We start from the raw sequence: 17,032 nt of genomic DNA, 5'->3' as shown, positions 1-17,032 counted from the left end.
TTAACATTAAGGGAATTAATTTTTTTCCTGTATGTTCCGCATATGTAGAGAGGAGACACTTCAGAGTACCTTGTGTTTATGCAACTTAGACTGTTATAAACAACAAAACCTTACAAACAAAAGAATCAGTTTTAAGATTTTATGAAAAGAAAAAGCAGCTTCCCTCCTCTGCCCCCTTCCCCTCCAAAAAACCCCACCCACTCCTGAAAAAGCAACCAATCTTATGTCAAAACCAAAGCCATGTCCCTCTACTTCTGCTGTTTCAGGTGCATTAGAAAGCTGCTCTGCATCTTGCCTCCAGTGCTCAGGGCAGAGCATGGTTAGCCCTGAGGATGGAGTAGGTGGCAGCTTGTCAGTGCTCAGAGGGAAGAGGTGCTTTTGGAGTTGGGGCACATGCAGGTGCAGGCAGCCCTGTTGTTGCCTCTTGTTCTCCAGTGGAAACATCTGCTCCCACAATGTGCCTTAAAGTAATAAACTCACTGGGAAGGAATGATGAGGTGTGATAAGAATCTTCTGCTCTGCTGGACCTGTGGCATAAATGGGAAGGTGTCAGGGCCAAAGACAAATGTTGTGTCAAGTTGGTTTTTAGGGATGTGTTTTGTGGTATTTCTGTAAATAGTTAAGATAGAAAAAGTGGTGGTGAACTGGAAATGCATCTACAATTAGCTTTATCACATCTTCAGTAATATAGTATTTTCAATTATATCTCAGGTTTTCCTTTCAACATTTGTGTGTTGTCGTTGTTTTTTTTTAATATTAAAATTACTTCCTTGCATTGACATTTTCTGCTGACATTTTTGACAATGCTCCCAATGACCTGAGTGAAGCTAAATCTGTTCTATAAGATCATAAGATGTTAGAATTTGGCTGCCCAGGGAAGTGGTGCAATCACCATCCCTGGAAGGGTTCAGAAGCCATGTGGATGTGGCATCTGAGGACATGGTTTAGTAGTAAACATGGTGATGCTGGGTTAAAGGTTGAACTTGATGGCCTCAGAGGTCTTTTCCAGCCTTAGTGATTTTATGATTCTAATATTCCTAACATTTAAATTCAGTTGTTCATTGTGTATTTCTTTAACTTTCAAACAGGTTGAATGTAATTTTTACAAAATTTGATGAGGTCCAAAAATCTGGAAACATGGTCCAGACTTCAGTTGGTGAGTAGTATTCTCTGTTTGGTGCTTTTAGCAATTTTCAGTTGGTGAGGCATTCAAATGCATATGCAGCAAGCATTCTGTTAGGGGAAGGAAGTAGGGTGATTGTTCAGAAATACACACAGTGCCTTTGCAACAAATAAAATGGATGTTTAGTTTGTCTGCTGTCTTTTTGTAGTAGCAGAAGAAGGAAGCCTAAGATTTGAGAAGAGAAAATGGTGCTATAACTGTCTTCTTTTCCTCTTGAGTTACATTAGGGAAATACATCTCCTGTTCTCAAGTCCATGTACATGTAAATTGTTCATAAGGTGAATTAAATAGTAATTTCAGAGAAGAATTGCCTTTTCAGTTTAATGTCCTAAAAGGCACAGAGAGTATACACAATAATGCAGCAGTGTTCTGTTTAAGGCTCATGTTGTTTGTATTTTGCAGTTCCTAAGCGTCTGGGATTCCTCCCAAATCTGTCCCAAACCAGGACACTAAATTTGCATATTTTGTATGTTTAGGACTGATAGCCAAAGACCCTTAATCTGAGCCTTAATTCTGTCTGTTTTGTCTGGGACTAGTATTTTGCTTACTGTAATAACAAGTGTTTATTACTGTGTTTACAGATAAGCTTGTGAGCTAGGAAATAATTTTAACAGGTATTATAAATTTAATAAGTATTGTTTAACAGTAGATTTTTGTGAGAATTCTTGGTGAGGAAATGCATCTTTCTGCTGACAGTTGAGTAGAGCAGATGAAGAACCTGAGCTCAGCACTGTGTGTTCCTATCAAGCTCACACCCTCTGCAGGGTCAGGAGCAGGGGAGGTGATGTCCCAGCCATTCCCACCATGCTTTTCAAAGTCAAGAGAGCAGAGAGGTGTTTTCTCTTTTAAATAGGAAAAAAAACCTTTTTCACTTCTGGGCACCATTCTTCTTGCATAACAATTTTGCAACACAGTAAACTTCATCCCTGCAGAATCAATAAAATTAACTGATTTGAAAATCCTGAAGTTATTGTTTGGATTATTCAGAAATGTGATATACTATCTTGTATGCTTGGGAATGATGAAGACCTAGTATATGTTCCTCTGTGATGGAATGGGTTAAAATTATGCTTTTGCATATTATGGGACTATTTTGTATGTCCAGGTCGATGAGGCTTACAGGGGTAAAAAAGTGCAGTTGAGAAACAAATGCCTTGTTCTTTTTTAACAGGTGGGAGGGGAAGTAAATATTTAATCCCTTAGCAAACTTGTTTAGGTTCCCAGCCTCCAGGTGATTTCTCTGAAACCCCTACTCAAACTGAAACAGATTTACTGCTGACTCAACTTCCTTGCTTTCTGCTTGGCTAGGCTAAGGTGGAATTTTTGTCTTGATAGCAGTGGAATAGAATAAACTTTCAAAAAAAGAAAAAGCAATTTGATGCATCATTGTACTGTGTAGATTGCTGTTGTTTGGTGTTTCTAGGAGACAGACTTGTGATCTGAGATGTATTGCTACATCTGAAGCATCAGATCTGCTTTTAGGCTTCATTGAAAATTATTTTTTCTTTTATACCCCTTTGTCACTGTTTCAATGAAAGATTTGCCCTTTTTGTGCATCCCCATCTTCTGACTCCAAGGACAGGCTTTCAGTACCTCCCAACACAAGTACTCCTGTATTCTGCACTCTGTTTAACCTGATCTCCTGATGCCTCCCTGCTCTTGCTTTGTGCTGTGGCAGGATGCAGTCTCTGGAGTCTGTATGTGTGGTAGGATTTCTCCTCAGTAGAATCTCCTGTTTGAACGTTGAGGCAAAAAAGTAGCCTGGGGCAAAAGGGAGGGTGGAGGAGTGTTAAGGGTCAAAGAGAGCAAAGCTAGGATCTCCTATTGTTCTGCCAGAACCTTTTCATGTTCCCTAGAAATGAAAAAGTTCTTCTATAAGTTCTATAGTTGCAGAATTAAAGTAGTTCTCATTTGTGAAGTTAGTAATGACAACATTACTTACTAACATTTTTTGTGTGTGTTTGAGGGGAGGGTTCAGTTTCCCTTAGTGCCATAGGTTGGTTTGTTGCTTCTTCCTTGCCCTCCAAGCACAGCGCAAATACAGCGTTACATGCTCGTCCTATCTTGTGTGTCAACAGCTCTGTGCAACTTTCAGTTTATCTGTCTGAGATTGTGTAAGCCAGCAAAAGGAGCCTTATCTTCACCCACAGTCACAAGTTTTGTGGCCTGTGAGAGAAAGACAAGCTAAATTTGTCAGGTTTCTTGTGTCCCTGACACTTTCTGAACAAAGGTGACACTTTCAGCAGTTGTCAGAGCCACCAGGGAGGATGGTGATAGATATTGCACATGCAAAAGATTTGCCTTTCTCAGGAAATAGTGGAAATAACTGTCTTGTTAACCCTTTGAATCTGGCAGAGTGGTTGGGTGGGTGATTCTCTTGTGGGTAACCAAGAGCAGGCTGTTGGCAGAAAGATCACTCATAACTGAGCACCAGAGTTGTGCTAATCACAGCGAGAATTGAAAGTGGCTGTCAAACTTCTCTTACCACACAACACAGTGGTACTGGGCAGCTGGGACAGCAGTGTGGCTTCTAGAACAGTGCAAAACAGTAAAAACTGGTCTCTTGGCTCTGAGACTACTGTTTGGGATAGCAGTTTCCTCTACCAGGTCACTGAGGATCCAAGTAAAAGGAAGGAGTTGCAGCAGTGCTCTCTGTATATCAGCAGTACTTTGGAGATTAGTGAGTTGCTCTAACTTGTTAAAGTTTTCATATCTAGTGGTTCCCAAGACAAAAACAAACAGAAATCTTACACAGACTACTGGAACAGTTGCTTAAAATAATAGGACATTCTCTTAACCCACAGAAGAAATCTAATGAGTCAACTCTAATCAGACTGAATTTCAAGTCTCTGAAAATAATTAATGTTTTGTTTTGGCTTATCTTTCTATACTGTAGTCCATTAGTGCTTGTTTGAGTTTATCTTGAATTGTTTGATTTTTTTTTTGGCTAGTCTTTGTTTTTATCATTTAGTAACACAAGAATCAAATGCATAGTGGGGTGGGGGAGGTTTGCATAGTAATCTGAGGTGTTTCATTAAGTCGGAGGAGGTTTTGGCATGCCCAAGTATGCTGCTTGTTGCTAGGCTACCAGCAGCCCTTATAGCTAGAATATGAAGTTAAAATCCATGCTGGATTTCTTGATGATTCTCAGTGCATCTCTGTTTTGTTATTTGGCATATAATTAGTCAGCCTCTTGAAGCAAAAATTATAGTTTTCCCCCCTTTGGGCTTTCAGCAAGCTAATTATTTTCTGTGTAACTGCTTTTGCTAATTATGCAGATGCCTTATTCCCCTGGGACAAATACATTTTCAGCATGAAAGAGCCAGTAATTGCCAGCTAGTCAGCTGCTGTCTTTGAGTGGCATTGTGTGATGATCTTCAGTTGGATGTGATACAGAGAGAGTCTATTGGACAGAGACTCCAAGAAATTCATGCTCTATGGGTTTCCTTGGTATTACCTGGAAGGGCCTTCACAGAAACTGTACAGATTTTCCATAGATTTGAGTTGACTTTGAATCAGATTTGGACTCCATAAGGCTTTATAATCAAGTTTCAGTAAAGATTAAGAATGAAATAAATTATCTTCTGAAAAATACAAGCTGATAGGAATCAATGACCCAAACCAAAGTTATTAGCAACCAAAATGTTTTGGTATGGTTTTTATGCTTTTCATCACTGTGATTATCCTAATACGATGCACACCTTCATTTTTTTAATGTAAGTCACAATTTTTGTGAGATGCATTTATATTTGTACATAAAGAGATATTGTGGTGGTGTTTCTATGGCAAAGGAGGGCATTGAACTTTCTTGTTGATGTTGAATTTTGACTCAGAAGAACAAGAAAGATTTAGGGACAGTGGAGGTGGTAGTGGTCTTGGGCTGGAAGGAAATCAAAGCAGGATCTTAAAGCCAGAATTCTGGAGCTGAAATCTCTCCCCCGCAGGTACTCATGGAGTAAGGTGAGGGGAGGATGCAATTTTGGTAGCTGACTGCATGAGTGTGTGTTCTAAGAGTAAGCAAGTTAATTAAAACAGTGCTGAAATAAAAGACATGATAATTTCAGTTACTGAAAACTTATGAAGAGGGAGCAATGCTATTTTTCAGTAGAACTACTTCTGTATTTGGGAGGGTGTGTAAGACAAATAATGCTATTTACTAAATGAATTCTGTTTGTGAAGTTGTGAACTTGGAGTTAAATAGATGAAAACTGGAGCTATTTTAGATTCCTGTTTTTTGCTGGTAATAAAGCTGAGTCATTGGAAACTGTTTTCATATTTATTATATGAAGGAAAACCATCCACATTTGCCAAGTGATGCCATGCATCTGAGGGTGGACTATTGTTTGTTTGTCAACACACATCCAAGCAGCAGAATTGCAGATGGGAAGGAGTGACAATTGTCCAGGATAACAGATATTTTGAACCAGTAAATGCTGCTCTGTTCTTTTTTGCATTCATACCTCCTTGTGCAATTAAATTGCCATTATGGCTTGCTCTCTATTAATACAGTTCTCAAGTTGGAATACAAAGTGAAACAGAAGATTGATTTCATTGACTCAGCATTTTCAGGGCATGAAAAAAGCCAATAAATGCCTCTTCACCTGTGTGGGCCGAGAGAGAGCAGTAATGTCTGAGTGCAATTTGAATGAGCACCATTAATTGATAGTACATCCTCGTGGAAGGTATAAATGGACAAGAGGAGCTCTGCTCCCTTTCTGACAGCTTTGTAAATAAGCATAGTGCTGAAATTCTCGCAGGCAGAAGGGGAGGGTGTGAGCAGGCGGGCACAGGGGGGGCACATGGAGCTCAGCTGCATGCTGAACAGGCTTTTATTTTGGAGGAGAGGTGGCAATCGCCTGCTAGGTCACACAGCAAAGGGGTGTAGGAGGCTGGCGAGTTTGCTGGTGATTGAGTTGCTGAGAAACATGTACTGAGAGGCGGCTGCTCCCCAGCACAGTGCCCTTCTCCAGCAGCTCCCCAGCACTGCAGAGAATAATGACTACAGGGAAAGGTAGGTGCTAATGAATGTGCCACACGGGTGGATGTGTTTGTTTGTTAATGGCTGAGTATTCCCCTGCTCTGTTTCTTTTTAACGGTGCGTAGAGACTGAAGCAATCTTGCAGTGAAAGTGGAACTTAAAAAAAATAGTCTGCAAGCATCTGTAGCCTGGTGTCATCAAGCTCAGTTTAAGATTATATAAAATATAATAAATGGTCTGTTTGATGGGGTGAAGAAAAAGAATATGTGCATAAGTAAGGGACCAGAATAGGTTGAGAGAGGTGAAGGACATGAATTTCCAGAAACCCTGCTGGTCTGTGTTGTTTTTGAGTGATCACTGAGACTTCCATTTCCTGACTGTTTCCTTTTGCAGCACCAGTTGGGAAGACTATTTAAATTGGTTATGAGTACTTTTGAATTAGCATTGAATCATAGTTCCAAGAATGTACCAAATAGAGATATCACTTTTTTTAACCTGTACTTTTGTGTTTCAACTGCGTTTCTGTAACTGGATGTCTGTGGTAGTCGGTGAGGCTGGATTGGGACTTGGTGAAATGGCAAGGCAGAGGAGCTCTGTATCTGTTCACCTGTGAAGAATTAATTTACAGGAGGGAAGCATATATTGTATTTATTTTTGGTACATGAGAAGCCTGTGCTTTTCATCTGAGCTTTCAGAGGAGATGACTTCTGTTAGCCATCTTTGTAAAAGCTGCATTTTCTTTCTTCCCCTTTTTCTCTCAATTCTGTGTACCTGTTGTCATTTTGAAATCCTTCCTACACTGTGAATGAAGTAGACTAATTTTAGGAAGTCTGAGTTGGTCGGTATCTCAAATTCTATAAACCTTGGGTTTCTATTGATATTTACTGTCTCAAGGTGTGAGTTAATCGGCAGTTTTTTTGTAGCAGAATGTGGAAATCTCCTGGGCAAATTGAATGCTGTGGAATGAATACTGCATGCTACAATATGTGCCATTTCTATGGACAGATCTTTATTTTATGCTTTTGGAACACTGTTTTCCAAGGCAAGTACTGTATGTATTTTCAGAGGAAGCAGTGGATACATATATGTGGTGTTCCTTGTTCACCATCAGTAAATGCCTCCCAGTGCCAGAAATTAATACAGAAACCTGTCTGGGCTGGTTCTTCTCCTCATGAACTGTCTCCTGCCAGTGGATAGTGTCACCATCTACAGCTGAGAGACCTTTGCACTCTGACTCCTCCTGTCTCTCAAAAGAGGAGTTGAGAATAATCCACGGTTTTTCCAAAGTTGGAATTGTGTTAAATAATCAATGTACTTCATTGCTTATTGCCGAAAGCAAGTATGTATTTGTTGTTGTCAGTGAAGTGTGATGATTTCATCATTCTGGGAACTTCTCAGCTTTAAAAGATCAGCTGGTGGAATGAAGAGCCTGGGGCAGTGGTCTAGCTGATCTTATCAGTTGGGAAATGTCTGACCTCCAGGTCACTGCTGGTTGTCTGAACTGTAGTAGCAGCAAATGTCAGAAGAAAAGTAGGTGTGTAAGTTGTTAGTGTATCATAAATTCTGCATTGAATCCCAAGTACCTTGATCCAGGATTTCCTTGCAAAGAAGACCAGAATTCCTCTGGTTGTTTCATCACTTCCCCTAAGCCCAATGATTTTATGTGAACACACAAATGCTCTTTTGGCAAAGCTTTGGTGTAATTAAGCAGAACCACTTTACTACCAGCATCACTAACAGAGATGCATAAATACAGGCTGAGGGAGTGGGCAGTTAAAGGATGAGATGCTGCTGTTTAGTGTGGGCTTCATGAGTAAAAGATTAATGTGCACCATTCCAGTATTACTGATGGAAGTTAAATGCATGCATGTCCTGCACATATGGAGATGAATTTCTTCATGCAGGGCCTGTTCTCTTCTTCCCCACTGGTAAAGTACCATGTGTATCTGAGCAAACCCAGTGGTTGCCTCAGGAAACACATGCTTCTTAGAACACATGGCAAGTATGAATTTATAGTCCAGTGTTCATAAAGAATTAGAATGAAAAAAATCCTACACCCTTCTCTCCCAAGGAAGCTGCAGTAATATCTGGTACAGCTGTGGGGGTGATCACAGTCAGGAATGCTTAGTAGTTTGCTGATTTCTCTACTATGATCTTTTCTTCCAAATTCTTTCATGTGTTCTGGTGTCAGGTTGGTTTCATCTCTAAAATAAAGCCCTAAATTTGCAGTGGTCATTCTCTTTAAAGTCTTTGCACCAGTTTAGTGGTATTTTCCTGTGCTGTTTTTCCCAGCTGGCTCTCCTTTGTAGTTGTTCTGTCAGAAAGAGCTTGCAATCAAAGCTGGAGCAATATTAACTCCAGTGACATTTTTACATGAAGGGACTAACTAAATCTTATGGTTCTGATCACTTAGCTTTGTTTGTGGTACACAGACTCTTCCAGGGGCAAGTTCATCAGTAGGATGGTTCATACATATGCCTGTGCACACACATATTGATCACTGTGAACATAACAGTGATTTTAAGTCAGCCTTTTAATTCTCAGCAATTCTCTGAGAGATGGGAGTACAAGCTATTCAAATATCATAGAGGAAGACTGGCACACTGAAGGGCAATCTGGTGGGAGTAAAAAGTACCCCATAGTTGTACACTGTGCAGATTTGTGAAGTTTGTTTGGGTTGTGTTTGTGTTTCACACACACTGGCTTCAACACTTGTTGGGGGTACATAGTAGAGTACTTCTGTGAGCACAAGTGAAGGTGTTACAAACTTTCTGCTCCTATGACAATAATTACAAAATTGTTCTTGGCATACAAGTCCTTGCCTGAGGCTCCCAAATAGTTCAGTTTCCAAGAAAGTGGTGGAGGAGTAGGTGTCTTTCCTTTCTATAAGCTGGGTGCTGGAGAATAGTTTCCTAATAACTACTTTTAAATGAATGCTCTAGGCTGTTTTTATATAGAATCACTGTCCCCGTTAGAATTCAGTTACTGTCCTTAATCAGCTACCTCAGTGGTGGCCAAAGACTGCTTGGGGAAGAGATGAAATTTCTTGCACCTCTTGTGGAGCACTTTGATAAATTCTGTGCCGATGCTCTCATTTATTTGATGAGATTTATCATCAGGTGGAGTGTGTAACAAGTGGACTGGGTTTAGCTGCTGTAATTAGCAGCCTCTGAGGACAGCAGTCACTGTGGTAATTGGTGAAATACAGGATAGGCTTTTATGGGCAGCAGAAGTGCATGAACCATGTTTCTCCTACCCGCAACAAATAACATCCCTGTCCTTGTATATTGTAGCCACAGGAACTGCAGCTTCCATAACTGTGAGGTTTTATTAAAGTCTAGACTGAAGAGCACCTGGTTGATTTCTAAAGAACCTGAGACCCAATACCTGGAAGCTTGAAGGTCTTCTTGTACCTAGTTACTTTTCATTTTCAGATCATTGACCTTAGGCTGGATGAGATAAGACTGCTGAGCCCATTTTTGAGGAAGACTTACTAGTACAGATGGTATATCCAGTTTTAACATGCAGTGGCAGAACAAAACCTGCCCTTACAGCCGTGTTAGTGGGGGGCACGAAGAGGAGCTTTTTCCAAAATGCAGGAGTGGACAAGTGCTGGTTTGTTACTCCAGAGGGGAGGTACAGGGAAGGCATTGTCTGTACTTGGCCCTGGTCTGGCAATACACTGCCTTCCTCCTCTTGTTATGTTTGGCTGAAGTATTTTGTTTGTAGCTCAAATACAGTGATATGAAATAGAACAAAACTGAGCTATAATAAGTAAATGCATCCTATTTTTGTAGTATTAAGACAGCAAATACTGCATAATGACTGGGTTTCTTCTGCCTGCTGAAGGAATTAATTCTGCCCTGCTGCTCTGTCAGAAGAATCCTTTTGTAGAATTGTGCTAAGCAGTTTGAATATCTTTTTTTGTTTATTCCCCTGAAGCCCCAAAGCTGCAGACAGCCCTGAATAATCCTGGCTAGGTTTACACCCCACGTGTAGCCTGCAGCGATGTCGCTGCAGACAAATCTTCATGAGGAAAGCTGCTGATGGCTACTGCTTTGCAGGTGGCCTTCAGAGTCAAGCCAGGTGAATTTTATCAAAATTTATAAACAATGCACTACAGAGGAAGAGAGAAATACCTTCATTCACTGTGAAGTGTCACCTGAACCGCTTTTTTCAAGAACGGCAAAACCTATAGCAACCACATTTCCAGAGCTGTTCCCTTTCCTGTGACACACCTGACCTGCCTTCTCTCAGAGCTTGTCAGTGCACAACAAAATCCTTTAGATGCTTGACATGGATGTTTCTGGTATGAGATACAGATGCTGATGTCTAAGGAATATGAGACCTATCTGGGCTTCTTTGGAGATGAATGCTTGAATGCAGAGGTAGAAGAGAGAAATTTTCACTATTTTTTTACTCCAGATCTGCTCCCTTTGATACTAATGGACTCTTTCTAATGATTTCCATGGGAAATGAACAGACCCCTATGTAAATTTCTGGTAGACTGTGTTGTAAAAAGCCTTGTTATGAGTACTAGGCATGACTCTTCCTAGCCTTCCACAGGGAAGGGGGAGACAGGAGTTTCAGGTATGAAACAGTGTTGGCACTGCTTCTGCTAGTGTTTATGCAGTAGGCAGCATGGTACTGCCTTCACCCCCATGCAGCAAGACTGTTCCTTTGGCTGTGGTGTGGGTAGAGAAGGATGTGTCCATCTTTAAGAAATGCATGTCTCCCACATACATCTCTGCCCAGAAATGGGACTCCTGTCTAGTGAGCGCTGGCTCATAATGAGGCCTGACATTTCTAATTAGGGCAGCTTTATGAAGAATGGGTCTAACTCTGTTCTCCATCATTTATGTTTCTTCCCCTGAACTCCCCCCAGCTCCTGCTGGGATCAGGGGCAATCCCGGAGGCAGCCCTGTAGAGGCAGGGCTGGGCACACTTCTCCCTGCTGCAGCTCTGCCAGTGCACTTCAGCTCCGATTTATGCTCCTGCTGTTTGAGCTCTGTGCTGGGCAGGAACTGAATCTGCAGAGGGTTCTAATCACATGGAGCTTCTGTGATGTGGAGGGACAGTCACGCTCCTTTTCACTGGAGACTCAAATAAGATCTGATCCCTAGCTTCCACAGGCAAAATATTTATGCACCAGCACACTGAAACTTATTCTCTGCTCCCTCCCCCTTAAGAAGCTCCGTACTTGTCTCTAGTGCTTTCCTTAGATATCTTTTTTTTTTCTTTTCTTTTTGATGTGTGCACTGGATTTTGTCTCATTGCAATGGGATTTCTCCAAAGCCTCTGTACTGGGTCTTTGTATGCACGTTGTGCTCTGTGCTTGCTGCTTCCCTTCGTGGCACTCCCTGAAGCCTATTTATTATCATGGGCTCTAAAGCAGGCTTGTCCCTATTTTTGTCCTAACTATTTCTTGTTTGCAGCAGCACATTATAAGGAGCTCTGTTCACTCTGCTGAAAGTGTGGGAGATGTGGCAGAATACTGGGGCCCTGGGAGCTTTGTGACAGGGTTGGACTGTGCCAGGTCCTGTGTGTTTTGTATAGAACGGGCCAGGCGCTCCATCAGCTGCAGCAGAATGTTCCTTCAGGGCCTCCCGTGGGAGCATGTTACATTTGGTCCTTTCCACAGCTTCTTCCCAGGAAAGCTGCATCACAGAGCCATGTGAAACACCATGTTCAGCATGTCCTAAAAATGGTAAATAGTTCCAGCTGGAGGTGAGAATGTACCTGAACTGTGTTTGTTGGTGCTCTGCATCCTTCGCCAGTGATCGTCTGACCAGTATTCGAAAGCAGGTGATCTCTGCTCCCTCATGGTGTGCAAGGAGTTTCTGTGAAACTACACACAGGACAAATGGCACTAAAAAGCTGTGATGAGCAGCTCATCTTGTAAATTTTGGGCTGGAATCTTGACTTTCCTGTACCTATGATGCACAGACCACTAATTCCAGAAAACCTCTGAATTAGAAATAGAGTTTTTTCCATCAAGAGGTTTTCAGTTGGTTTTATGCAAGTTCCAGCAGTCCACATACTTTAGGGACTGAGAGGACAGCCTTATACTTGGGTTTTTTTCCCGTGAGTTGATATTTTTCTTCACTTTGAAGGTAGTGAGTGAAGCACTGGAAGAGGTTGCCCAGAGGATCTTCATCCGTGGAGGTTTTTAAAATTAGTCTGGATGTGTTCTTGAGGAATACAACTCTGTTAGCCCTGCTTTCAAAAGGAGGTTGAGTCACTTGACCTTCAGAGATCCCTTTAACCTAAATTATGCCATTATTTCATTTTTCCTCCTCTAGGATGCAGTAGTTATAGGAGATGTTCAAATTGATTCAGTGTTTTCTTTTACTCAGTACTTTCTAGCTGTGTGTGTCAGTGAGCTGAAGGCAAGGTTTGCCAGGGTCATTTGAGATTGTGTCTGATATTCAGCTCTCCAGTTTATCACGAGTGGTAACAGGGCTAAAGGCAGAAGAGAATGTGACCTCAGCTAACAACACAGCCTGATGTCAGCATGAAAAGGCTGCAAGCCACAACAGAGACACCTCTATAAATGGCAGCATGTATCCTTTAATGCACATCCTCTGCTGATTTGGTGCTATGCTAGAATGGGTGATAATGCTTCACTTGAGTTTTATTGGTCTGTCATCAGTGTCTGTCAAGTTGCACATGGGCATTTTCAGTAAAGCATTAAGATGCAGATTGCTCTTTGATTTTAATACTAAGATTTTAAAACCTGATATTTAAATGTGGATATAGTCTAACTGTTTATGTGAAGAGCAGTTTGCTACAAATTAGTAGGTGAGCTGTATTTTGTTCCATTTAATCTTCATGCCATTCTTTAAAATACTATTATTAGGAATCTCCTGAAACTTCACTTGTAATGGCAAGCTTTATTTTGCAGACAGAGCTCTGTGTTCCTCTTCCCTATGTAGACAGCCTAAAGATAACTCAGGATGTTTGAATTCCTTTTCTTCATCTCAGTAAGGTTTTTTGCCTTCTTTCTATGTAATATTTGTAATCTAGATGACTAATGTAGATCAACTCAACAAATCCACGCCTCTTCCAAGCAGGAATTATCAGTGGTTCTTTGTGTCAGTAGGAGAGGCTTTCCAGATGAATTAGAAGGGCGCCATTTCAAATATTTAAAAACTAAACACAAAATTACTATTAAGAAGGAGGGACTGGAAGTTCTTCAGCTCATCTTCTTGGTTCTGTTTTTCAGTGAAGACTCCATCAATTCAGTCTCCAGGCTGTAAAGAGGAGGGAGTGTGTAGTGGGCAGCCTAGAAGCTTTGCATGGGTAAAGAGGCAAGGCAGACAATTTGAGTTTATGCTAATTGAAGCATTGACTTCTTATGGGTATCCTTATGGTAAAGGTTTTATTGAAATTCCTGCCTCCCAGTGAAAACACCCCGATCTTAAAATCTCTTAGCAAAACTAAAAGTGAATCTGTAGTTGTCTGTTATGTGCTGTGCTTCACATGTGTCAGTTTTCTGTTTGCTAATTCTTCTTTAAGTGAAGGCAAGCACAGATGGTTGCTAAAGACAACCAGATGATTTGCCTGCATGGTGGTGTGCTTGCAGGAGTGGGACTTGGACAGGCCTAAGGCTGATTTGTTGTCATTGCTTTGGGTTTGAAATTTTCATTTAGAAAATTGAAATTCCTAAGGTTTGCTGCCATCTTTAGTTTGTGGTGTGATTCATTTATGGGTTTTTTAATTCTAGCAAGATGCTTGCTGACCTTTCAGTCATTTGTTGTTAAGGAGCCATGCTTGTTACCTGTTGAGCCTCAACGAGAATGGGACATGAGTCAGCCATGAATGGAGAAGTTCATGTAGGACATGCATTAATTCTGTAAGACACTTAGGGGTTCTTCTCTCCATAGTGCCAGGAGGCAAAGTTGTTCTCATCCCTTCACAGACTCTTCAGACTAAATCATGCCAAGAGATTCTCACCAGAGGGGCACTCTGAGTATAATTTCATCTTTTAGCTCAACTGACATAGTTTAGCTGGCCTGAAAGGCCCCTGGGTGCTGGTTAATATGCAGGCTAATGGTCCAAAGCTTGCTTCTCTGGCTGGCTCATGGCTTCTGAGCATGGATTCAGTGTTTGACAGCACTGGGAGGGATGGGATGTGCGCTGTATCCAAGGAACCAGGATGCTGCTGATCACTGATTGCTGCAGGCTGCCACAACAGTACAAATAGTAAAGAGCTGTTGTGTAACTGGGCCATTCAATTCCAGCCTGGACAAAACAATAATTCTTGCTACTTGAAATTAAGGTAAGTGATCTATAGTGGAGGTGAGCAATTCTGGTGGCTCAAGCTGATTAATGGTAGAAGCTTCAGATGAGCCAGGCTGATCTGCTCTCATGTTTTGGGAGGCCTCAAATATTTTTTCTATCTGAATAAACTGATACCTGGTAAAGCAGCTGGCCACATATGAGGAATAATCATGCCTAGACAGAAATCTCTTGTTTCTATAGTATCTGCAAGTGTACAGGACCTTCAGCACTCCTTCTTGTGAAAGGAATTAAGTGGTCAAGCTATGACTGATACTTGTCTTCTCCAGAAATGCTGAAGGTTTATGTACATTTGAGCATAAAATTTGGGTTTAGGGATTTGATAAGACATTATTTTCCCCTACACTTTATTCCTGTTTCTTCTGAATTTTTTTTGCATCTGGAGGCAGAATGCTGTGAACTGCTGCTCACTTGCCCCGTGTTTGGTTTTCAGTAACAGCTGCTGACAGATGGCAGTGCCCTATGAGCATTCCCTGTTATTTGTGTTAAACAAGGCAGCAGCAGCCTATATTGTCTGCTAAAAATTACCGAATTGGATGGAGAAAGATTTATATGGCTTTTTCTTCTGCAGCTTGGTCTGCTTGACATTTTCTGATGTGCAACTACTGATGCACTTCTTTATTTTCTTTGTGTTATAGTCAGCTGTTCGTGCAAATTTTTTTAATGTTCATACTGGTTCTTCAGATAGTCTAAGCAATGCCTGGAAACACCTGCTAATAATAAAAACTTGCTAATTTGGTGCTCATATCTGTCTCTGCTTTCACACCTCCTCTGTGGTATTACACACTTCCATACCTGATAGTGTTTCAGTCATGGAGTTTGTGAGCATTTTTCAGTGTGTCAACAGAGAGTAATCCTGCCTGTCAAAGTGAGTATTAACACTTGATTACACAGAGTGTAACACATGGTCACTCCTGCTTCTGATTTGTGAAAATGTACAGCAAATGCATGAGAGTCTGGAATCTGACTGTTGATCTTAAGCAGTATTATAATTTCCAAATAATTTACTTGAGTGTCAAGATCCTTTTACTTGGTGAATGAATAAATAGAAATAGAGAGTCGTAGCTCTCAGTTTTTACAACTGGTTCAAGTGTGCTTTTGGACAAATGTATTTGCACTCCTGTGAGTCACTGTGAAAGCCTCAAAGTTGAAGGTTCAGAAGGGAAACTCTCAGATAAAGTCTATGACTAGCTGTTATCATTTGAAGGTTGGTTTCAATGTCTCTTCCAGCTGGTAGAAGGAAGGTCTTGGTCACCTGGAATCTTGATGTTGCTACACAATTAATAAATAAAACCCACCAAATATATTTTACTTGTGCAAGGCAAAATACACTTGTATTATATACATGTGAGTGGGAAGCTGTTGTGAAATGAATGATGTGGAAGAACCATTGTTTTCCTTGTTAGATTTTACTCTCTAACACACATTTCATTTTTAACAACTTAGTCCCATATTTTTAATTCTCTCCATTCCTATGTCTGAAATGAAATGTGTTTAAAATAAAGTATTTGAATTCTTTGATGTGTTATTTTCTTTTGTTTCTGCTCTGGAATGTAAATTCTAGATGTGTCTGGACACCTTACAGCCCAAGAGAGACAAGGTACCTTTAATAACCTTGAACTTGGACTTTTTGTTTGTCGTGCAGTACACAGATGTATTGCAGAGCATCGTAATTTGAGTGAGGACTGGCAAGATGGGCTCATCCTTACAAAGAAAAATCATCCATTTTGCCTCTTGTGAAAGAGAAATGGTGCTCTTCTGCACATCCTCTTCTCTGAGTCATGCCTTTTCTCCTGTACAACAATCTGAAGTGAGTGGAAGATGACAACAAAGTGATCTAAAAATAAAGACTTAATAAAATGGGGATATAAGAAATCATGCAAATGTGAGGATGCATCATACTTTGATTTCAAAGGTGCTTCAAAGAGTTTTCCTTCCCTCAGCTCTTGCCACCTGTGTGACCTGATGGCTACAGATACTTACCTTGGGATCAGTATCTTCAGAGCAAACTTAGAAAACAAATTTCTTCTTCCCAGTCATGGCTTACAGTAAACCTGGGTTCAGGGAAAGATTTCATCAGTGCTATTGCACTGTAAAAGGCCCAGTAAGTGCTTGAGGACCATTATCTCAACCTGGGAACCTGTTGCAGAGTTTCCAAAATAGAAATGTCTCAGACTTCATCCCTATTTTATTTTGTTGAATGACCTTGAAAAAAGCCTCTTTAGGATAAAAGCAATCTATTAGTTTCTGTTGTTATTCCTGATTAAGACTTATGCTCAAATGTTGTGCTATTTGGTTTTGCAGTTGGTTGCCCATGTGCTCTCTTCTATTCCTAAGTGGTAGGATATTACAATGATATGAATCCATTTAATCTCTATTTCTGTCTGTTCTCCCACACCCCCTGAATACAAGGGTTCCTGTCCTTTAAGTCCCAGAGAGCAGATGGATCTAAAAATCTTCCTGCATTGCAGTACATGCCATAACATGCCTGAACAGGAGGAAGGTCTGAATTGGTCATCCTTGAATCACCCTAGATAGTTATGCCAGGCTTTGAGCTTGTCTGGCAACTT

General features: G+C 40.9%; 1 protein-coding gene across 14 annotated transcripts in view; it reads left to right on the top strand.

Annotated features, from left to right (window-relative positions):
• CLASP1 (cytoplasmic linker associated protein 1) overlaps positions 1-17,032 on the top strand; it is a 170,608-nt gene that overhangs the window by 49,020 nt on the left and 104,556 nt on the right. For all 14 annotated transcript variants that reach the window (XM_030952206.1, XM_030952207.1, XM_030952219.1 and 11 more), the window contains exon 8: positions 1,089-1,156. In XM_030952206.1, the coding sequence (XP_030808066.1) occupies positions 1,089-1,156 (68 nt within the window). The remainder of the gene's footprint in view (positions 1-1,088; positions 1,157-17,032) is intronic.

Source organism: Camarhynchus parvulus, chromosome 7 (genome assembly GCF_901933205.1).
Source record: "Camarhynchus parvulus chromosome 7, STF_HiC, whole genome shotgun sequence".
Taxonomy (NCBI): domain Eukaryota; kingdom Metazoa; phylum Chordata; class Aves; order Passeriformes; family Thraupidae; genus Camarhynchus; species Camarhynchus parvulus.
This window is presented reverse-complemented; position numbering and strand designations above follow the sequence as displayed.